We start from the raw sequence: 26,318 nt of genomic DNA, 5'->3' as shown, positions 1-26,318 counted from the left end.
AATTATATTAGACAACCTTTTAAAAACAAATTTAATAAGTAACATTTGGTCATTTAATAAATATTAATAATAAGGAACTACGTATTGTTTTCCATATTTAAAATACATTTTAAAATGTATCCAAAAATTCGTTTTTTTTAAAGAAAATTAAGTGTCGCAACTTAAAAGATTTATTAAGTATAATAAATATCATTATTTTCCTTTAAACATTATTTTATTGTTGGGAATTAAATAAAAAACGGTCACTGTTTGGAGAAATGACATAGTTAAGACCCACGCTCAATAGTCAATGATCATTGAAAATCCGCCAACCCGAAAATGTAACGGCTAACTCCCACACTTACTACTCTAAGTTTAAATGAAACTCACAATGCAATGTTCAGTTTTTTCTGTCTATTTTATTTCAGATAAGGATATGAATGGTGGGCGATGTGTTTTAGAAGAAAATTTGCATGAAAACATAAATAAAAAGTTATTCTAACACAATAATTTAGCGTTGGTAAGAAATAAAAAGAAGCTTGTCACAGACACCTGATGAGATGAGTCATGACAGAACAAAAGAAAAATAGATAATAAGATAAAATTTTCTTTTTAATCAAACCCCCTTGAACTGAAATCCTAATAAAAATGATTGTAGTAATAAATAAATAGTAACTATTACGAAATTGAATACAGAAAAGTGTTCACTAAATAATTTGTACGGACATAGTTAGAAAATATTGTAAATGGTTATTTAAACATTTTGAATTTATATTACGTAACTTAATTTCATAGTTTCTATACAACTACACCTCACGTTCGAGCGGACAACTATTATATTAACATAATATTATTAACTATTAAGTATATTTCTATAAAGTTGATTTGAAGAAAATAATCAAACTAAGATCTGAGAAGTAATATATTTGAATAAAATATTATATCATTTACTTAGTTATATTGTATATTATATACTATATAGGTATATCGAGAATAAGAAATTAACAAAATCTTTCTCAAGTTTAAATGTATGCGTTCTATTTTCAATTATAATTATTATAGATTTGTTAAAAGTACCAATTAATGCAAATAAATAGTGTATCAAAAACTTTCGCTTCGTATCTAATGGTATTTTAAAGACCCCTGGTCTTTAACTGATGTCAATGTTGCATCTGCTTTTTTTGGAGAAAGCGAACCCAAATCATGCATAGTAATGAATGCATTTAAAACGTTTACTTATTTGTGTTCGTAACTCCGTGTAGATTTTACATATCACAACAGTATAACACACGCATCACATGGCGCACATATAATTCCAAAGTTTATCCCCGTATATCATGTTAGGTACTATCACCTGGCATTTTTTTTTTTACATAATTTATATATTACCTATAATAAACTTTATCTGTTAAAATATTAATAAATATTAGAAATGTTTATATTTTGATAATAGTTTTTTTTTTAAATAAGAAAATACTTGGTAGATTGTAATACTATAATAGTACGCTATTATTATAATGCCTATATAAATCATAAACCTATAAGTAGTAATTACCGACTACCATGTATAAAGATTTAGGTCATATAATATATTATATAAAGCATAGAACATATTATAGGATATAGTCCTAAATTTAAATTTAGTTGTAACCAATTGTAATATTGTATTATACTATTATACATGGGTATTTTATACTGTGTGTCTGTGTTATACTATTAAATCTTCGAAATAAATATTAATATATTTTTAGCATAATATTAAGAAGTAGTTTTAAATGCAGTTTGCATTGTTTTCTTCTGAACACCCACAAAAAACACGAACCAAAAAAAATATAGGAAATTGAATATGTTAGAAATATCAAATATGTAATGTATATTAGGTACCTACATAGACTTCATAGAATATAAAACATTAAAACTACTATGAATTTATACATACATAGTACAACCAAGTTAGATGTATGTTGTTCAACCACATTGTTTTATACCGTTCTAGCTATTTTACTATTTTGGATAAAAAAAACCTATCACGTTTACCGTACTTACGTTAGAACTAATTAATCACAAACACTTTTGTAATATTATATATTATATAATATGTATTTCTACAAATATACAATGCACATAAAATATTGTTATAAAGTTCCTAAATAGAGTAGTTCCTTACATAGTCGCTTGTTGCAGACTTAGGTATATTATTATAAAATTGATTGAACACAAAAAAAAGATTATAATAAAGGACTATGGTATTGTACAGACGTACACTGTTGAAAAAAAACTGCACATGTCGCGTAATCATTGCTTCACACTTATAGTGTTATTTAGCTGTACCTATACAAAACCGGGACAACCGTATTTGGTGATAAGGAGAATTATTGCATGAAGTAAATAAAGAGATCATCGCCATATTTTTAAACATAAGCAGGATGAAGGTTTTTTTATTGCAATATCATTACATTTTAGAATTATAAAATATCATAGGTACACCTAGTACATATATATATAACTAGTTATAAGTTATGTATACTGTTTATAATAATATACTTAAATTCATTCCAATATTGTACTATATGCGATTACTAGATCACTACAAAGGCCCATAATGTCTGTAAAAAGATCTCACATTAATTGTTTGGATATAATTTGGTACATTGTATAGGTTGTTACTTGTAAGTATACTTGTATTTGTGTAAAATAAGAAATTTCATTATAAATTTCAAAAATGTTCATTCTTATAATTTACTTTAAGACGTATTAAAGTCTTGAAGAATACTTTTTATGTAACTAACAGTTCATTTTAACGAAACATATTCTAAAACTAATATAAAACTATAAACTTATACAGCTATATCTATATCTATATCTATATCTATATCTACAAGATAGATATCTTGTTTATAAATTTGTTTATAGCGCAGAGAACGGATTGGTTAAGACTACCAACTAATACAACTATCGATGTTATACCAAACAAACTTGAATATATCAATAATTTTACTTTATGTTTTCGAGTATACACAATTATCTGGGAAAACAAAGATAATTTGAGTGATCCAATTAAGTATATTTAAAATAACTAATAAGCTACAAGTTTTTGCGAAAGTTGTCTATAACGTCATCGAGAGAAATGTCTGGAAAAGACTTACATGGTTACAACTGTGTTGAAAAGAATTATATAAAGTTATATAATATAATGCACACATGCAAAGTATAATTTAAAATTCAACACCGGAACGTTTTTTGAGGGATAATTGACCAATTAAGGGCATTTGTAAAATTCGTAACTCGATAAACAAATTTCCAAAATCATGAAATATTTATAATAAATTAATAAGTATATTAAAAAAATAAAAAAAATAAAAGACTACTCACAAAATTAAATTAAACATAAAATAAAATAGTTTATCATACTGATGTATTATTAAAACTATAAATTATTATTAATAGGATTTAATTATTGCATGTTTGTAATAATGCTATTTTTTAAACTTTACTAGTGCTTTGAAAATTTGTTAAATAGTTTTGAAAAATGATAAATTCATTTTTATATTTATGTATTTAAACTACGTTTTATAATAAGTTCCAATGATTGATTAAGTGGTTATTACATCAATTTATTTTGAAAATATAAATGTACACAAATTCAATAATAAGCCCTGCATAGTTAAAGAATGAAAAATGGGGAATGTACCTATTATTTAATTCATTGGAACGACAAAATATTTTGAATATTGAATTGGATTTTGGAAAATTTAAAAAGAGATAATAGGTAGACGTCGTTACACATTATGATGATAATTTTGAGCAGTTAAGAACAAAATCATATTTAAATGACGAAATATGAATTGTATTTCGTTATGAAACCTGAAAGAAAGCATAAGGGTGATTTTGGACAGCATAAATGTTAATAAACAACAATAATTGTTAATTACATATCTTAAAATCTGCGCACATCCAATAAAATATACTGAAAAGAAAAACCAAAAAACGAAACGGATAAGGAGGTAGGTAGGTACTCACCAATCTTTGAGTCTTGTCAGGAGCAATGACGGTTATCTCGTGCGCTTGCATGAGGGTACCATCGGCGGCGGCCGTGGAGACGCCATGAACGATTTTGTGCGGCGTGGACGGACTTTCGGAGCCGGCGAACTTAACGTTAAATATGTTGGGCACTTTGGTGATGAGCGACAGCCGGCGGGACAGTTTCCGGCCGATTTTCTTTGACTGTTTCCGAAAACGTTGCGCCTCGGCCTGTTGCGCAACGTTGTTCACGGGACACGAGTCCTCCATGGCTGCTGCACCGGAGGCGCTCGTTCCCGTCAGCGCGGGAAATTAACACGAAAACCGCACGAACGAACTAGGTTTCACATGCACAACGTAAATGCCCAATGGTGGGTGATAACGATTGCGAAAGGACTTCGGGAACGAAATACGCACGTGACCCCGTGAAAGCAGAAAACGACACAGACGACCGACGACAGACGCGAAAGACGAACTCGCGTGGACCCGCGGCGAACGACTGCCGACAGCCCGTAGTCTATGCACATGACTATCGCCACCGCCGCCGCCGCCGCCGCTGTAGCGCCGCCCCGTTTGACGCTTCGTCTGGACCGGTCCGTCGCACTCGGCGAGCGCTAGAATTTTGATTATTTTTTTGTTTTTAAGTCCTAGTTCAGTTTTATTATTGAATAATGTTTTTTTTTTCTTATTAGTATTCCGAATCAAACAAATGCACGTTAGCTCTGTACTGGCGTAGGTAATGCAATACAGGTTTTCGAAAAGTATCGGTTTATTCTTTCTGTTTCTAAGTAAATTATTATTATATTGGTTGGAAATGCTTCACCTATCGGGTCTGCCGTTGATATTTCGATTCGGTGACATACCAGAGAAAGGTAATACAATTGTAATTGTATTATTATAATTTAGGTATGATACCTAACAAGTATTTTTTTTCCTAAATTATTTAAAATGTTTCAAAATGTTAAAAACTCTTATACGTTGTCAATTTTTATCTAAAAATGAATACATTAATACAGATTTTATCTGTTTACAAATTAAATATTTGCACAGCAATACTTCTGATTACTCACTAATTATGGGATATACGTTTCCCGCCTTGTCAATCAATATATTCAGTTGAACAAAAAAAAAATTTGTATGGTCAAAAATGAACTTTAGTGTTTTCGTTTATTTTTTGGTTTGCTTAAGTTATCAATTAAAATAACTATTATTAGAATATATTATTAATAATGTATATACTTACAATAGATATACTCGTATATTAAAAATATATTGGCCATTGCGTATTAATTTTTAGATCATAAGTATGGTAATGTAATAAAATGCCTGCGGAAAACCCGACAGAGGAAAAATGCTCAAAACGGAGCCCTCGCCATTTCAGTATTTTCTAGTGTAATTTTATGTCCGACCCAATAAGTATAAAACTTTTAAATTTAAACCAAAAAAAGCGACTCTTCTAGGTTGCTAAATCCCCCAACTAAAATCAAGTACTGTTTTACAATTTATTTCATACAAACTATAACCGCTTTTATTAACACACATATTACTTATTCAAATATAAATAAACTTTACTTGTATAAACTTACAATTTCTTAACTTTATGCTGAAGAAAAAAAAATTGAAATGTGTATAACATTAATAACAGTTTCCAAGCAAAATATTTATTAAACTCTAATATTATTAATTGATAACTAACACTTTAAATTTCAGAACGTTACCATGATAGTATACGGTTAATTGTACGGACAAGTGGGTTATGACTTAGGACTTAAGAGGGTCTGGTAGTTGGTACAAGTGTACAGCTCTAGTTATTGGCCTATAGATATTACCACGATGTAGATTTTACCTACATCGTGGATATTACTAATTTCGTACAGTGCCATACAGTGGCTGTCGACCGTGATTTTGAAGGGCCCGATAATTTTGGGTGGGTGGGTGGTGAGTACTGGATTTAGTGAGAACTATTGTTGTACAAAACTAACTATATTTGAATATGATATAAGAATAAGAATAAAAATTAATAACATCATTAATAACTATACTAAGATACTCACTCAGTAGTACAGTACCGCAATATTGTGAATAACAACGCCAAACATGGCTATTTAAAGCATTATCATTTAATTGATATTTACGTGGTAACTACAAGTTACAATTGCACTATATAAACTACTGAAGTAGCTTTTAAATAAATAAAATCGTTATCGATCAACGGGTCTTCCCAATTTCCCGCGACCGATTTTTTATAGGGAGAGAGGGGTCACACACTGTTTAAAATTTAAAAATAGCAAAAAATAAAAAAAATTATAAAATACTACAAAAAATAGCAAATACGGCCAATGAGGGGAGAGCTCCCCTGGATAAGCCATTGGGTGGGTGGTAGGTCAATCAAAAAATTAATAGCCCCATAAAATATTTCACTTCGACACGCCACTAGTGCCATAGAACATTACATCTCCATGATCATTCTCATTTCTCACCATATGTACACCCACTACCCAGCAACCGCGGCTAGCCGGCTCAAAGTTACTTTAAAATCTAGGGTTGGACAAAATATGCATACTCTCACCACAATCCCAAATAACCCCCTTGCCAGGTTAGGTGAAAAAAACTGAAAACCATGAATATTAAAATAAAATAAAAATTGTATGCATTATTATCAAACACTGATAAATAATAACTACCCTAATAATTGGCCTAAGTGGCCTTTTTACATGTGTACAAATTTAAAATACTAACTAACCGCAGAAATTACAGTTCACAAAACTATTGCAAAACCTATACAACCGCCGCTATACCTACTTATTTTTCAATGAAGCGTCAACTATAAATTATGCTAAAGGTCGTTTTTAAAAATTACATTTGTGTAGTGTTGTAAAGATTTTAGTTTCAGTTTCATAGATGTAGTAATAAATATAACAACCATACAAGATACAACATTGCTGTACGAGTATATGTGTAATATAATATTTAAATACGAAATGCAAATACTTGTACAGATACTATTGTCTATTAGAGTCTAAGAGAGGCAGATTTACATTTTGTTCATATCATAAGATTAATTTATAGTTAAATATATTTATATATTGAAAGTACGGTTAAGTAATTACTACATACGAGAAGGTCAATACAGGGGAAAATATAATTTATAAACTAATAAAATAAATGTTGAATTTTGGTAGTTTTTCTTAGAATAATATTAACTACACAAGTCCATAAAGAAAAAATAGCATATTGGAGGCTTTATTTTTACATAAAGCATTAAATAATACATCTAAAAAAACCTCGAGTCATATATTTTATATGTCAGTAGGTACCTACGTAATGGAACGTAGGTACTTACTACTTAAACATTTTAATATGTGTAATGTGTATAACAATTTGATTAATTTTAAAATATTATTAAATTAACCAAACAATTGAAGTTTTGTTTTCAAGTTGCTTAACAATAATACCGGCACACATATTATATGAATTTTTGACAATATTTAACAATAGCGTGTACAATACCTCTTAATTGAAATAAATATATAAATTGTACTTTCTCGTTTGTTTTATTGTCGAATCTAATGCATGGAAAGTATAAATATATAATACTATATACACAGTTTAACACAATAAAACTTCCTTGACTCGTACACAAAATATATACAATGTCGTTACTCGTTAATACAGAATACATCATATAGTTTGTACTATTCATCTCGCTCTAATAAACTTGAAGATATGTCAGCATTTTACTTATATAGCAAAGATTATTAACTTTAGCTACTATACCATTTATTAGGATTTTAAATTCTAGGCAACTTGAAAAAAATCTATTCCTCTTTTATACATGAAACAATATAATTTAAAAATAATTTAACACATTCACTATAGAAGACCTACTCAATAACTTATAACTACACCCAAAAAACCTACAACATACAGGCATACAGCATATAGACTTCCAACGTTTATGTGTGCGAGTCTAACGACAATTTTTTGAGCAGAAACTTATTTAGCAGAAATTATATTTTAATACTTTTAGGTTAGGTCTTGTAATCTGTGGGAAAAATACGAAAATCCTTCTATTAAAATCTTAGGTTCTAGAATCGCACCTAAAAAATGCATTTTATCGACTCCACTACTACAAGATATAACATAATATTATGTATGCGAAATATTAATAAAATTAGAACGATCACCAACTGCAGTTTGCATTTCAAATTAAAAGGTAGATCATCTAGATATTCATCAATTGGTTATTACACAAATGGCCAACAGTTATAACAACGCGGTTCTCCGAGTTCGGCTATAGTGCCTTCAGCTGCAACCGAAACTATTATACAATTTCTATAATCGCTACATTTATACAATATCTTATTTACATATCATTGTGGATACCAATACCATTGTATATTGAATACAATCTACCAAAATACGGAATCTACGGATAAATTATTTTGATGTAATATGCCTATACAATTGTGGATAAATTACACTAGCAACGGAAAAAGTTTTAAGTGAAGAAAAATATGTCATGAATCAATTTTTTTAATTTTAAAGAGAGGTCAGGAAGTAAGAAACTACAAGCGACGCATTGACTCATAACTCATAAGTCATAAGGCATAAGTACATAATAATATATTAATATATTGTGACATGCCTACTAACATTAAACTAGTATTCGTATCCACTCTCGTATATTTTGACACGAGTACATGTATATTGATACAATGATTTCATCAATCCTATACACAGATGAGGACCTGCAACCGAAAAAAATAATACAATTGTAATTGAATACAACTCGAGGTAATTAAGTAGTTTTTACTTGTGTTTATGTTTTTTATAGTAGTATATAATATATTATAATAATATACCTACAACCTACAGATATATGGACCTACAGTCCATATTTTATATACAAGTTTGATGTTTGAAGTTATAAATCTTAATTTCTTTCGATTTGTGATATGACACTAGGCATGTTCAGTTGCATTCCAACGCGTTTCGGGCGCAAAACGTATTGCACAAAACAGCAGCAGTAGATATTAATATCCGTTCATATTACCTATATTCTTTTATAAATAAAAGTTTGAATAAATTGTATTAATCTATCCATGATATGAAAAAGAATTAAAAAATATTAAGTTTAATATTGTTCTTGAATTTGTTTTTTTTTACTATTCGAAAGGTATTAGATATTATTTTAATTTTCCATGTATCATGAGAATTGATAAATTTCAATATATTTTTATCGAGAATATAATACAATAATATGAGTAATAATAGTACTACTGTAAATTATTCATTTTTAAGATTCGTAAGAAATTATTCTAATAAATGTACGAAAATCATCCATGTTTGCCTGTTTATATAAAGATCAATTAGATTGATGATTTTAAAATTTTCAACTCCACTAAATTAGCTGATATACCTACCTTTTTGGAATTAAACTAAATTTGGTTAACTATTGATTAACTTTTTTACATTAACCTTTTTATATTATTTATCCAACCTATGAATATGGCCATATAGTTAGTTCATTATCATAAACATGTAATGTTGTTTTTATGATATAACCTATATAATTTGATTTTATATTATTATAAGTTATATTTAACATTTTAAATTAAATAATAATAATCATTAAAGTGTACACATAGCATATGCAGATGTACTGAAAAATCTGCGAAATGTATAGGTAAAAGGTGGCTTTTATAAATATTGCATATTTATTGCAAAAAATCAATCAAACATTGAAAATTCCCAAGTCAGATAAAAGAAGCTGAGGACTCAACTGCAGCCAGTAACATAATTATTCGTGAGCTTTTTTTCGATTCGTTTTGTGCCTTTGCGGCCGAGTTTTGTCTCATTAAAAATAATAACATTTTCTTGTCTTCACACAAATGTACAGATATTGAGATATGTACAATAAACATTAAGTCATTAAAATAAACATTGTATAGGTATATCTGCATAGTTGTATATAACTATGCATATCTATCTCGATGTCGTGAGTTTTCATGTGTTGACTTTAGATTATACTATCAATTGTATTTGTTTCGTCCCGAAACGTGATAAGTACGTTTACCTGATAATAGTTAGATATGAAATAAATTATAAAATAATATTTCACGAGGTAATGTACTGCTCTGTTACGTGCTGAAATGTAAGTACTATAATTTTTCGAAAATGATTGACAAAAATCCATCTGGGTGAATGTCGTACAGGAAATAAACAGATCCAAAACGGGAAATCGAGGAGAAGATTTATATTATTTTTGCCGTGGTCACACTGGTTATGCGTATCAGCTGACAACGTCTTGAATCTTTGCCGTACGGACACTTGATAGGGCATCCGTAGCGCCGCGCCGCGCATATTATTTGTTATTTTGTTCATAAAAAACGAATGCACTATGACTGTGCGCTGACATGCTGTAGCCTGTTCGGTGAATCGTCTCTCCGCTTTTAGTCGTCTGCTGACCGTTCAACGATCTCGATACCTTACGCCCGCTACGCATTGAAACGGTGTTGTTTGTTGTTCGAATTGTAGGCGTCCATTAAATTATTTTTCGTTCAAATCCGTGTGCGTAATAACAACACGAGTGCCCGGTGAATTTTAAATGCTATTGCATTTCTCTTTGATCTGCTTAAACTTCAGTGACTGATACGTTTAGTGTTTAGATTCCATGTTTACTTAAAGTGAAGTCAGTATGTCACAGTCTCAGTACTCTCGTGACACGGTCATCCATCTCGTATCTGGAGGGTAATAATAATTATAAATTATTATATTTTCAGACCGCCTGTCCAAGTCATCATTGTTCTTACGATGAGTGTTTTTCTTATTTCGATATTTATTCCAGGCTGGCTGGTACGACTGGTGCTGTGGTTACATGTCCATTGGAAGTGGTCAAGACTCGGTTGCAGTCATCTTCTAGTTTTGGTGCTGCACGCTATGATTATGTGCCTAGAATTGCATCTGAAGACAGTGGTGGAAGTCGCATGACATGTAAGACAATCTCGTCGCTGCAGCGGCGACGATATAACACCTTGAGCGGCGCTGGTGGCCGACACTCCAGCACACAAATACTAACATTTTCTCAATGTGGTGTAGGCAGCCAGACGACGAAATCAATGGGACTCATACAATGTCTCAGGTAAGAATGTTGAATATATTTGTTCGTCCAATACAAACATTTTATTAATTTTAAAATGACCTAATCATAGCCACTATTTTAGCTGATTACATCCAGTAAATAAGTATTAAATTCTTCATTTACAAATTTAAATTAGAAACTGGATAGGTAGGTAGGTAGGTAGTTACAATTTTTTTTTTTAATAAGATCAAACAATATGTGTTAACTATTTGGTAAACAATGTGTATGAAAAATTATATTGTGTCTCAATTTAATCTTATCACAAGCGATGATGATTATTATACATGTTTAAACATTTTTCAATAGGAAGTATTGATGTTTGTATACTATAAATATTCTTATTTAAGGTAGGTATTCAGTACATTTATTGAATTTAATAAATAAGAAATGCTTAGGTACAGTATTCTATAGGTATTTTATACTTAGTAGTCTAGATTATTTCTATTATTTTGCAAAAAAAAATGTTATCAACAAAACTGATTGCATGTACAATTTGAACAATTGGAGTACAATGAACTTAAATTGTTTTGTTTACAATCTTCAAAATGCAATAAATTTATTTTTAAATCCAATGCATTGAAGGCTAAAATAATTTTAAATTCAGGTCAATTATGAACTTCAGCTCTTAAGATTACAAATTCCTGTGTATATTTAATAGAAGTTGTAATTCTATATCACTTTTACCATCAACTATTGCCAGTATTGATAATATTTTTAATAATCAGGCTAATAGCTAAAAGTATAGTACTAAATAGAGGGCTTGTTTACTATAGTTGTATTGTGTTTACAAAATCAGAAACACTGACCAGAAGTGACAGTAATAATATCGATGCATTTCATACCTACGTGGCTATGCCTAACATATGTTATTGAAACTTGTTTTTCCTGAGTTGTAGTTTTTAATAGCATTGAACAAAGAATAATTTTGTCGATTTACAACTGTCATATTAAGTTCATTTATTATTCAATCTAAAAATAATATAAAATATATAACTGATAAGTAGGCATGTAGTTAAATTTACAATCTGAATACATTTTTTTAAGTTGTATAAAAGCTGATAAGCAATAACTAATGATTTCAATACTGTTATTATACATATAATATGCCATAATTACCACCTTAAAATTTAGTTTGAAAATAATAAGTCTAGGAACAAAATAATTTGATAGGTACATCAATTATACTCGGTCTGATGTTCAATTATGATTATTATCGTCCATAAGTCATAACATTAACGTTACCAAAAGATATGATAACCTCTTGTTTTTTAATTAAACAACCATATAATAATATTAGATATTTTAACAAGTATGTTATTGGTGACATTTCCAAGACAAGAGTAAAATAGCATTACAAACTTGTCAGTTACCACCTGCTCAAAGTATACTTAAAAGGTTGTCATCGTTCCTTTGAATTTTGAAGAAAAAAAGCTCCAATATTGTTTGGTGTTTGTCTATGGACTAAGTCCAATTAACATGGCATTACTTTCTGTGAGCCAATAGATTTCATATTATTAGTGCCAAACTTATCAAATCTAAAAAAAACAATTTACATTCTTGGTTGACAATACTTAAATATTTACAAATACCTAGTACATACATAAAGATACTAATATTAGATAACACATATTATTCGTCTTCAATAGTCATATTATCTAAGTGTTTAGTACTTATTGCAGAATTTGTATCATACTTATTGATAAATAATTTAGAGAGTCAACTTTTATAATGAAATATATTATACTATTAGTGGTTTAGTCAATGATAAGAAAACTACTTATCACTTTGTAATCCTTATAATACATTTATAATATACTACTAATAATACAAATATGTATGATGGATGTACCTACCTAAATAAAAATAATAGTTTTATAATCATGAAAATTATTTATTAAGTCTAAAATCAGTATTTTCTATAATTCTTTATGATTGTACATACATACATGATTTTACTTTCATTGATTATTTGGTAAGCAGGTAAATGCAATTATTAGATGTGAAGTAGGCTTCAGAGGTTATTTTATAATTAATAATGTAATAATATGATACATCAATGACCAAGAATATATTTTTTTTAAATACTTGTAGGTATTAATGTTTATAATTATTAGCCTTGACTGTATAGTATCAGTTTATCTATCAGCTACAATTATATAAATTTCTAATAAAATCAAATAACATATTAATGTTTCCAAGAACTGTGGTTTTAGCAAGTAAGTTTTTATTAAGTTGGATGTTTTTATCTTAAAACACTGTTTAATGTACATCTTACTGCACATTAATTATAATTGACGCACTAAATGACGTACATTTTGAAAAAATAACAATGTTATATTAATTATATATTGTATTCGATTATAATTAAATTTAAAATAATAATAATAAAAATAACAAGTAATTTGAATTCATGATCAAACTGTATTAAAACGTCGGCTATTTTACAAATTAACACGTGACTTTTTCTCCTGCCAAACTTTGAATTTAAACATCAACTCAGTTAATTCGTCGCACTACGATTGAGAAAACCATAATATATTGATGTACATACTATACTTTCAGTAGCTTAACTCTTCACAGTCGCCAGATAGGCAAATAAATAAACTATCAGGTCTCTCACTTCTCAGTCTGCGCAGACCGCAAACGGCAGACGTGACTACGTGAGCTGTGAGGGAACAATAAATAATATCGTACAGCATGTGTTTACTGCGTAGTACGACGATGCTATCCTGTGTGTGCTGTGTATATTACTATACATGTATACCAACGCGAGTAACAACCGGTTGTCCTTCGGATATCAGGCGTGACCTTTATTAGGTAGGTAGATATAATATATTTTTCTTTTATCTTTGACTGGCTGCCTATTTTTGTACTTGTAAATTGGATTTTGGTTTCTGCACAACAGACTACAATGTAAACAAAAACAAAAGTTGGTACGCGATGAATAGCACGTAAGCCAAAATCGTCGCGGAGAAAGCCCCATTTGCCGCTTTTACCCTGACCTCTGATGTACAAGGACTTATATAATAATTAATATAATATTCAGCCAGTTTACCGGTAGTTAATTGTTATGATTTCGGAAGGTTTATTGACATCACCATGTGTGTTATATTTTTATTCAGAACTTGTATTGAATCGCATATATTGCCTGACCGGTTAGGTTGCGTCAGCTATATAGGTCACTACAGAGAACGGACTGAAAAGATTTTGTCTTCTAGGGTCTAAGGGTTTTTATATATTATTCCTCGTGGGGCACAGCTCTTTCATGTAGCTAGAGTCGAATTTCCATTTTTAAGTATAATATCGATCTGTAATTTATAAATTTATTATTCATAAAGTAAAAGAAGTAATTTAGTTAAGTTTAGATACCCACAATTATGATGACATATTATACATAATATATTAGCTTACGAGTGTATAAATTACGTTTGTGGCGACGGGAAAAGTGGAATTAAAAAGAACCTAAGCCACTGGTTACAATTATACCATTAAATTTTAAATCATATAACATTTTATTAACATAATTAGTAATAATTACATGTAATTGTATTGAACTATGAACAACTATTAATACATATATATAGCAAGTTTTTTATTTTTTTTAAATTTAAACGGTGTTGACAATAGATAATATTATAGGTGTACCTGACTGTGTACTCGTCTATTTAAATTCACAAAACAAAATTATTATAAAATTCAAAATTTGAATGGTATAGCCGTATAGGTACATTATTAAAATGTATTGTAATATCAGTGAAAAAATATTAATGTACTCATGTAATCAATTTGATACTAATAATCAAAATCAATAAACTTCAGAATGTTGTTAAGATTATCTATACGTTAATACATTAAATTAAATTTAAATTATGTGTTCTTATCTTTGTATTGTGTTAAATATATTTTTAAAATTAACCCGATTAGTACACTTATATTTATAAACATATACATTATACAGATTCAAATTATTTATCACTGAGATAATATTATAGTTTGATGATTTATATTTTATAGGTTTAAAAAATACAATTTTTTATAGTTCACATTTGCTTAAATAAATATCTAATCCCTACTCTACTCGCATGATTATATAATTCATTAGTTAAACAAAATATCGATCATTTAATTGTACCTTACAGTTAACATTGATACTGTAGAGTGTTTTTCAATCCAAACCTATCTTTCAGTTTAGCAACATGAATCTATTATAATATTATATACACCACAATTAATTTAATACGGTATAATTTATATAATATATCTACAATAACATTAAATAATATTAACTATATAATATTATAATATCTTTTGAGTACTTTATAGTATTGCATTCAAATATTAAAGAATAAATTAAATGCGCATTTAAGTTGGGTTCTAAGTGTTTAGTTTATGGTGTTATTCCCAAGTATAACGGTACCTACTATATATGTACTATGTACTTTGAAAAAATAAAATTTCCTTATATTTGTTATTGACCTGTTTACACGTTTCGGAGTTCCTTACTTAGTGCCCAGTGGTAAACAATTATTTACTCGCCATTAAAATACATAAGTATTTTCCTTCTTTATTTATCCAGTTGGCATTTTTCTGTCTTTTTTAGGCACATAGTAAAAACCGAAGGCCCCAAGGCTCTGTTCAAAGGACTGGTGCCCAACATCGTGGGCGTCGCTCCGTCCAGAGCCATATATTTCGGGGCCTACGCACAATCCAAAAAGTTTTTCAACACCGTACTTAACCCGGACACACCGATGGTACATGTACTATCGGCGTCTTTTGCAGGTAACAATCATTTTTGTTTGTGATGTATTTAAAACGTGTTCGGAAAAAAAACATTGATAATAATGTAAACCAATCGGATTTAAAAAAAATACTATATAAGCTATAATATAAAGTATATAACATTTTGATAAGTTCATTTAGTACCTTATTGTATACTATTGCATTTATTGTATGGGACTAATATTTTACGCAGTAGTAAATTTGAATTACTCAATTTTTACTTTTTACTGTGTTTTGATTAAGTATATTATACAATAATTATGCTTATGCAACCAGCCTTAATGTTTAGGTACTATCTGTTTGTCTATACTATGGATATTTTGTTCTTACCTGAAAATGGAATAAAATCTTTCATTTATCTACATGTATTCCCAATGGCAAAATTGGCAAGATTTTTTTTTGTTCTATTTTTTAAACAACTAATAATAGTATACTTACCTAGTTCTACTTTTAATATTATAATATACTCTGTATTATTATTTTAACAAAATAAACAATATTCCCTATGTTTCCAGTTTCAATAAATAATATTAGGTATTACCTTTTATATAATTAAAGTCATTTAATTTGAAAAAACGAGATTTTGTATCTTATTAGTTATTACTGATAAAAAATTGAATGCATGTACATAACGACAAATATTTATTTAAAGAATATATTTTACTTTCCTAATTTTATTTAATAATTCATATCGTTTTTTTTTTTATAAATCAAATTATATTTTAATTTAATTTACGTCTTAAAATATAATTATAGCAACAATGCATTGTATTGTTATTATTGTAAACATTTTTGATTTTCGGAACAAATGTTGATACATATTAGTATATTAGAACATTACATATTTCAATGTTTGATATTATATTATAAATTGTTATGAACGTTGAAACATCATAAAATTTGTCAACAACCGAATAGACAAAAACACCGTGTGGAGAAATACGCGTTAAGAATCGTCGGTGAAACAAGTTAATCCAGTCGGTTCGCTTTTTTTTTACGGACCTCGTCGCTCTCGCAGCGTAGGTAAAACGATTTACAATTTATTTCGGTAGATTTTTATTATTGTTATTATTTCGATGGATCTCTGAGGTCCGGTCCCAATCGAATCCCCTTAGATTTCTGGCCACGGACTGCGTTTTTGTGTATCGACGTCCGCGATATTATTCTATTGTCGCGGTTTTAAAATATTGTTATGATATCGGCCGACGGGATTCGACGGTTTTTTGTAAGCGGGAACGGCCGCCGTCGGGGTAGTCGATCGCGGCTTCATAAATAATTGTCGCAGGTCTCATCGCGTCGTCCGTTTTTACTGCACACGAGCGGCGGATCGATGGCGGCGGCGCGAACGATATGAAAAAAAATCATATGTTCGGTGTTTTGTTTATTTTTCATACTCGGCTGTGGCGTTTGGCCTCGTTCCTTCGTCCGCCGTCGGCTGTGTGTTGTTGTTGTTGTTGTTGTTGTTATTGTCGTGTGCGCGTTACGGTGCGTGCGTTACGTCGTTTATCGTATGGCGGTTCGAGCGGCGGCTATCGTATCCCCGCTCCACCGCCTCGTCGTATCGTCGCATCGTCCTCGAACCCGCGCCGCCGCCCGGTGAGAGTATCGTATTTTTATAATACATTTTCCGCGTAAATAAAAACGTACACGTTACTTTTATCACGTAGGCCGCGTGCGAGTTGTATTACGGCCGTGTGCCTGTGTGTCGGTGTTTTGGTAAGAAATTTCCCCCTACCGCACCGGCCGCGACGAACGCCGGCGCGCCGTGTTGTGGGCGGGCGGGGTTGGTCGAGCGCGTTTAGTAAACATGCGATTCCTTTTTTTATTTATTAATTATTTATTATTATTTACAGAATTATTCACGTTGTTCCGCTGAGCGTGACTCGTCAACACGTGCCGATCGTGTTTTGGGCTAAATCTCGCGCGGCCACCGCGGCGTAGAGAGGATAATATTATTGAACAAATTATTTACGATTTTTTTGTTTCACACTGCTCAAACTCATCGGATTATTGAAATCGTTTTCTTGCGTCGACAGTATTATTAACCATTTGCATTATATGTCTGTAAATGACTGACTGACTGCCAAAATCACTGCGTTTACAATAGTATGGATATTTTGTGAGAGAAGTAGGTTTGTAACAAATATGTATTTGAAAAGAGATTTTAAAAACAGTTAAACCAGTTTCTGTAGTATATTATAATATAATAATATGCACCTAATTTACATGCTACAAGGAATATTGTAATCCTGTAAAGCAAACAGGCTTGGAACTGTTGTCTGTTTATACAATTTATACTAATAGTAATTTTGTGATCGTTTTTTCAATCGTTATGTAACCTGCATAAAGTACAATTATTATAAATGCCTGTAAAACGTGAATTTTTAATACAACTACACGACATTGGAGATTTGGAACATTTTTCCTCCCACATTAAATTTCATGAACACATACATTTCTGGTAAACATGTTTTTAAAATCTACTGATACATTCTTATAATTTAAAATAGTTTGTTATTTTATTATTATACTAAGTACCTACTTACAAGTTACTAGTTACAAACGTGTAACGGCCAAAACAGCTCAATAGACATTACTGCAATACTGCATTATGCGTAAAATTTACCTATTACATTCTTGCTAATATTTAGAATAATTTAAAAATATTTCAGTTGTAGCCAACCAGTGAAAACGCAATTATAATGTCGTAGATAGTAAAAGATGAACAAATTCAACGAATAACAATTATTAATATTTATTGTCACGTTCTTTTATAGCCGTACATATTGTGTTGGTATAACTGTTCATTTTTATAGTAAAAAACTACGGGCCTTGTGATAGAATTGAATGGGTTATAGGTACGTATGACATAACACCAAAGTTGTTTAGACAACTGTAATAGTTTAAAACTAAATAACATTTTTGGGAGACGTTTTCATTTATTTTCTGAGGAATCATGCATTTTAAGAATTTAATTATTTAAGCCCAAGTAAATAAATTATCATGTACTATTAAGTTATATGGTATGTACCGATGTACAATTGACCACAGTTAACTGTACTTGTTTCTGTAGTTTGTAGAAGTGTAGGATACTTACTAGATACTTATACTTACCGAATTTTAAAAGTTATTACACAAACATTATGAATTTAAGAATACGGATTGTAATTTTTACGCAACAGATACCAATTAATTCATCTATTTATTGTAAAATTATATTTCCAACTTGTTTTACGTATTATTTATTTGTGTTTATTGTCAAATATTTGAAGTCAAAATAGCATTTTATTTTTATTAATTGATCTTCGGATAAATTATAAATGGAACCCTAATTAGCGTTCACTAAAATGTCAATATATTAAAAAATTAACAAAATCGTAAGAACAGGTTGAATATTCTTTCATAGAGAGAAATTGCAAGTAAACAAATTAAACCAAAACATGTCTATGTAATAATGTAATATGATAGCATATTATTGCGCAGCAAATAAACCAATGCAAATACTCAATACTCTACATTATATGATAAAATATATTATAGTTAGTACAGATTTCTTCAATGACAATAAATTGCATAATTTAATTTTAATAAGTATTATATACTTTACTGAAGTAGTATCTAAACTAGGTATAGAAACTTGTTTAAATTTAAAATATATTCCTTTGAATAATGATTATTAAACAAATAAACAGTTCACTATTTGTTTTAAATTTTGAATTGTGTATAACTTGCTTCAAAACTTAAATATAAAAAATTCTGACGAGGTATCCTAGAATCTAGATATTACTCTTACTTTATATACCTGATAATAGTCAATTTACTCAAATAATACAAATAACAGATTCTTCTTAAGGTAAAATTTGCAATGTTCGTGTTTTAGTAAAGACGGAGATAAGAATAACATTTTGTTCGTATTATGTCCACTTGATAATATATGTTTTGAATTTCTCATACAAATATATAATAATATGTATTTAACTTTAAATATTTATTTTACATTTTATTAACGGGAAACTATTTGTATTTTTATTTTCCCGTGAGTTGTAAAGAATATTTATTTTACACCTATTAATGTTTTGAATACTTGAATACTAATTAATAATTATTAATTACAATCATCTATTGTCGTTAATTTTTTTTTATTTACGATAAATTCTTGAATTAATGTCGTTAAAATATTTATTGGTATTTTCAGGCCATTGTTGTAATAATTGTGTAGCTTTAAAAATGTTTTTAAAACCTTAACTATACAAATATTATGTGTACATCAGAAATGCGCTATCAGACTAAACGTTATTAAATCCAATATCACTATAAGTTAACGCGTAAATTAAATTATTAATCAATTATTAATCCTTAATTTTACAAGTATAAATTAGAAAACGCCTCGTTTATACCATATTTATTGTAAATATTTTAATTTAAACTGCGGAATACGCTGTATATAGCTGATGCAGTAAAACCGTGAGGAAAAAATGCAGTGCTTAGCCCCAGCCTAACTTTTATAAAAAAAAAAAAAGGAAAATTATTAGTCAGCGTTTTTATTACTTCGACGTTCCAACAGAACGGATTTTCCGTCGCCGATAAATACTGGTCTCATCACATCCGTCGTGTATATAGCCACTTAAATATAAAACAATGAATATTGTATCCTACGGAAAACGTTATATATAATCGAGGTTACGTTAGGTAATTAAATACCTGTAGTCTATTGAATTATTATAAAACGCATACTTTTTTTTTCACATGCATGATTACATTTTTTGGAATTCAATACGGTTTTAGTTTAGATTTTAGAACATTGTGTTGCCTATGTATTTTGGTGAGTCCTGGTAAAATAAATTACATTAGCTTAGTCAGGTAAATTTCACGACCCTCCAAAACGCAGTGCAAGTTGCATGTGTTTGCGGTTTTTTTTTAATCTTTTGAAAAATCCAATTTGAAACGAAAAATCCCCTAGTCCATATGTTATTTATCCGATAAAACATGTAGCCACTTTGTCTTAAAATTATAATTAAAAATAGAAAAAAAATACACAAATCTACGGTCAGAAATCAGTACAATTAGATATGAAAATTAAATATTTGAATACACGTACACACTCTAGTTGGCATTTTTCTATAGTATTGTCATCGTATAGAATATATTTTTAATGCCGCGGAATGGTTATGATTATTATTTATTAGGTATGTAATTTTTGTTGTTGTTGTTGTTTAATAAAGCTTCGGCGACTATTGCCATTGGCTGAATTAAATTAGCATACGTTTACACTTTAACTTAACTTAGGTACACTGGGAACACATACAAATTACAAACGATTACTTAAAGTATATTTATACTTAATAATAAATGTTATAGCGCATTTTAAGTTGTCCTGGTGGAGGGCTTCTGGCAGAATTTCGGATATTTCAGTTTCTCGTCTCTCCATTTCGAATTTAAGGTATTCAGTTTAGATGTGTTTGATCCTTAGACCTTATACTTCTAGACAATCTAGACAAGCAATAGGTGTATGGAAAGCGTTCCAAGATGGAGGGCTCTTTTTGATTATTCTATTACTTATATTACGTATGGTAGTGCGGTGTAGCAGTGTAAGATATATTGATTATTGTATTTTTTGTAAAGATAGCCTACACCACTGCTAGATGTTGTTCGCCGTTCGTAGTGCTAATGAATTGATCGTGAGGGGTACGCCGCAAATGGCGCATATATGGGGGTCTTCTCTCTTTATGTGATACTGGTGGGTTATCGAAGTGTGTCCGATTCGCATTCTATTAATGGAAGTTTTTAGGTAGGTCCATAGGTAGTGCTATTAGTTATTACATTGGAAAAATCAATTGTTGATTAATTTTCTATTGTTATTGTGATTGGTGTTAATTGTAAAATCGGTTCTGCGTGTAATTCAATTCCCGATAAATATAGCTACGTAATCGGTTAATCATATTATCTACAGTATAGTGGTAAAAATATACTAATATATTTATAAAATAGAAGCTTGAAAGTTGAGAGTAAATATTATTTTATTTTACGTTTGTCTGGCTCATGACCATAGATAAATAAGTCTTATTGAGAAATTGCATTACCTTGGCTCCAATGCAAAATCCCGTTTTTGCGTAGACATCCAGGGTTAATTATTTTATGTCAAACGAATATATTCAAATATTTGTTATTCCATCAACGACTAGATCCTTTAAACGAGATGTTTCATTGCAATTGTTCTACATTAATTCAGTTTATACACATTGAGAAACATCAACCGTGTTATGGTTTAGTTGTTTATAGGATTATATTTTAATACCTATTATCTTATTATCTTACATTATTGATTAATGATGTGTTAAAATAATTATAAATATAATTTGGGCTTACAAATGATTCTAATTTTTAGGTTTTGCTTCATGTTCAGCAACCAATCCTATTTGGCTGGTCAAAACTAGGCTTCAGCTGGACTTGAACAAAAATGGGAAAAGACTCACCGCTGGTCAATGTATCAGACGAATATATAGGACTGGGGTAAATATTTATAGACCACAGTCCACCCTATTATTAATATAAAAAAAATTACTATTTACATAAATTAAAATAAATTGTGTTTGTGCACAGGGCATAAAAGGTTTCTATAAAGGTATTACAGCTTCGTACTTTGGAATATCTGAGACTGTTGTGCACTTTGTCATCTACGAAGCAATCAAAGCGAGACTGATAGCCGCCCGTGTTGGACTTAATGAGTCTGAAGATAATACCAAAACCTCCAAAGATTTCCTCGAATTCATGATGGCCGGTGCCATTTCCAAGACTGTTGCTTCGTCCATCGCCTATCCTCACGGTAATGCAGTAACCCTAGCTATACCACGTTATACCTAGTTAGCATAAATAATTTAATTTAAACTTTTGTTCCCAAAATGCAACGAAAACAGCAAAATATATTTATTTACTTTTATTAAAAACCGGTAGCACGAGTTCAATTATTTTAGATAATTTATTATAAAATGCATATACTATATGTATATTGTATATATGTCTGGTGGGTTCACATTTAAATATTTTCTTATTTTATAAATTATATTTTATTTTATTATAACTTACACGCTATGAGCTACATGTCTATCTATAAATACACTGCAATCAAATAATTTGGTACTGTGTTTTTTTTACCGTGTTCTATATTTACTTAATAATTTATGGTTTTGTTTTTCGTGTGTTTATACAGAGGTCGCTAGAACTAGGCTCCGGGAAGAAGGTACCAAGTATCGAAGCTTCTTCCAGACTCTGTTAACGGTTTATGGCGAAGAGGGCCCAAGGGGACTATACCGCGGTCTGACCACTCAGCTGGTTAGACAAATACCTAACACGGCCATTATGATGGCGACATACGAGGCTGCTGTTTATGTGATGACTACGTATTATAGTCCTAACGAGGCTGTGTTCTACGAAGATTCCGATGATAGATACGAGTGATATTTATTGCCAATATTATATTATAATATGGTGAGTTTTAATTTATTAAAACTTATACTACTTATCAATGTATAGTTTTTTGATGGTAGATTAAAATATTTTTAAAAAAATTCCAAAACAGAAAACGCAAATAAAAAATGTAGGCACTTATTACAAACAATTGTAATAATTTCGGTTTATACATAACAAGAAATCCAATTAAGGTTATTTCAATGAAATGGTGTATCCAGCCTTTTGCGAAGTCAAAAGTATTAGATTACACAAGAAAACTATATTGGAAAAATTTAAAACCTATAAGATTTCACACACGCCATTCAATTCGATTAGTAAAACTGAAGTAAATACCTATATAATCTCCTGTATTTTACAGTATCAATACGTATCTATTATACAAATTGACGTAATATCAAATTCAATAAAAATAACAAAATTACAAAATATTACTACTTAAAATAAAATATGTCTGCTTCTTAGTAAAGTATTTTTAATCAATATCTGCCTCACGCGTTTAGTTTGCCCACATTCTCACAGCTCTTTACAAGGACATTTTGTCCGAAAAATATTATATATAGACATCGCAATTATTGATACCTAATACTCGAGAAATATGACACACCTCTCAATAATTACCCTTTACACTATTTTCTTTCCAAAGGTAAACAATGCCTAGTAATTATAATTTATAATAATATAAATTGTTAAAAAAAAAGTAAATCAATTAGGTATTATAATATGATACTAATAATAATAATAAATAATGTATTATATTATTTATTAAGAGTTTATCACACTGATAATATATCATTAAATAAATTATAATACGACATTTTGATAACCTTTGATTGGTCCGGTAATATAATGAAGTAACAAAACAATTCTAAATGTCTTGAATGCAAATCTATTAATAGGTACTGTTCAATGACGTCCGTTGCACGTCAAACATTTGATAAAATTGTTTTTCTATAATATAGACAGCCGACCAGCCAAACGTAATTCGTTTGCCGCACGTGATAAAATATTTTTACATGCCGTTTATTTATTTTTCAGGTTGAAGATCTCAACGTATCGCAATTTTAGTTAATATGTTGACATAGTCGCCTACTACCCGAAAATTTGCTCCATTTACTATTGAACAATCTCTGCGCACATAAGTCATTGAAGAGCATAAGCCACATTTATTTATTACGTGATATATTTAATGTATTCCAACAATTTATTTCTTTTTCATAAGTCTATTATCTCATCACGTCCCTCGTCTTGTTTGTTTGCCTTCCTATTAATTCTCTTTTTTTATATACTTATATTTACAATTTATTAGTTAAGCATTTGTTTATTTAGTTCATAATTTTTAAGCTGTCTGTCAGACAATTCAACCAATATTATTATTATTTTTATTTATTGGCGTTAATTCTATTTATTTAAATTAAAGTCATTATTATTATACTTAGTTAATATTTATAGATTTAGGTAATCTACATCTACAAGCGAGTTAGTCAAAGACGATCCTAAAATATACACTTTCAATACATATTGCGATTCTGCCATAGTATGAGTAGTTTACTAATATGACATTAAATTATACCAAAATAATTATTTTTTTGTATTTTGCAAGTGATTTGTAAGTTTTTTTTCATACCTTATGGTAGTATATTGTATGTAATATTCAAAAACAAAGGTTCCAATGTAATGGGTGCAGAGGACACTAAAAGTAAATATAAGTATTACTGTTTGGAGATGAAATTGTCTAGTAAGAAATGCTGTATATTATGTGTTTGTAAAATATAGTCTTGTTTATAGCGTAACAACTATTATTAATGTTATCAAAACAAATATATTTGTTTTTATTATTGTATTTTGTGTATGTGACGATGTAATCTTTTATGAACTTTTGACATTTGCTTTTAGTATATTAAAATTGTTTATAAAGAAAACTAAAAAAAATTGTGTTCATGCTGTATTCTGTTAAGCCATTGTGGTTGGTTGTGAAATAGCACTATTATAATCGTATAATGTTTATACTCAAAGGTGTGCCTACAAAGTTATTTCTGAAAATATTTTTATTATTTAAAAAAAATTGATTTTCCTCTAATTAATCAAAAACACGGTGAGGATTTTTCACGAATGATGATTGTTGTTTATTTATAATCGATATTGATTTACATTACTTCATTAGTCATGAAACTGATTTTAGGTTAATTGTTTGTTTGATGATCTTAATGGAAATTTTATTTATTTATTTATTTGATAACTCCCTAGAGAGCATTGGTTAAAAATACAATAATGTATAATTTGTTGACTTTATATTATGCATTTATTTCAATGAAATGAAATGGTTTACGCTCAAATTATTTAAATTAGCTTAAAATTATCCAAACATATTTCATGTCATTACTGTAAGTACATATATTAATTTGTACTTTATTATATTGACATTTAGGTACATTCTGAAATTATTTAAATCAAATTCAAGTCCAATTACTGAAGAAGAATAGTTTTTATGAAAACATTAACAAATAAAATATATTAAACATTGGACAATAGGTGTTTGTTTTTATTCATAATCATTAAGTGCACACTAAATTAAAATAAAAAGATTGAAAACAGCTTATACACCTAATCAAATACTTTAGACATACCTCACAAATTGTGGTGCACAACTCTCCCGCTTTAACTTTTAAAATTATTTTTTACAATATCTATACTTCACCATTTTAAATAACGCTAATGTATTGCTCTATAAAATATGAAATTTAAATTATAGGTGTTAAAATAATGAAAATTATCACCATTATTATTGGCAAGGTGGAGTTAGCCATACCTACCCGAGAAATCTTATACTTGGCTGTTTAGGGTTCATGATCTCAAACTTTAAATATATTGTTATATTAGAGTTATTACTATTATTATACTCATATTCACATAATATATTTCTCAATATTTG

General features: G+C 29.3%; 2 protein-coding genes across 2 annotated transcripts in view; one reads left to right on the top strand and one right to left on the bottom strand.

Moving 5' to 3' along the window:
* Positions 1-4,484, bottom strand: part of LOC111036988 — a 43,019-nt gene extending 38,535 nt beyond the window's left edge. The window contains exon 1 of the mRNA XM_022319329.1: positions 4,000-4,484. Coding sequence (XP_022175021.1) covers positions 4,000-4,269 — 270 coding nt within the window. The 5' untranslated portion in view covers positions 4,270-4,484. The remainder of the gene's footprint in view (positions 1-3,999) is intronic.
* Positions 4,485-10,368: 5,884 nt separating this feature from the next.
* On the top strand, positions 10,369-25,318 carry LOC111036983 (mitochondrial carrier protein Rim2). The gene is made up of 7 exons (XM_022319323.1): positions 10,369-10,752; positions 10,850-11,143; positions 15,744-15,922; positions 22,308-22,432; positions 22,523-22,745; positions 23,130-23,407; positions 24,425-25,318. Exons 1-6 carry the CDS (start codon positions 10,700-10,702, stop codon positions 23,375-23,377), a joined length of 1,122 nt encoding a protein of 373 aa, XP_022175015.1. The 5' UTR covers positions 10,369-10,699; the 3' UTR covers positions 23,378-23,407; positions 24,425-25,318.
* Positions 25,319-26,318: the final 1,000 nt, after the last annotated feature.

This window comes from Myzus persicae, unplaced genomic scaffold, assembly GCF_001856785.1.
Source record: "Myzus persicae strain clone G006 unplaced genomic scaffold, MPER_G0061.0, whole genome shotgun sequence".
Taxonomy (NCBI): domain Eukaryota; kingdom Metazoa; phylum Arthropoda; class Insecta; order Hemiptera; family Aphididae; genus Myzus; species Myzus persicae.
The sequence above is the reverse complement of the archived record's forward strand: the minus strand, read 5'-3'. Positions and strand labels throughout refer to the sequence as shown.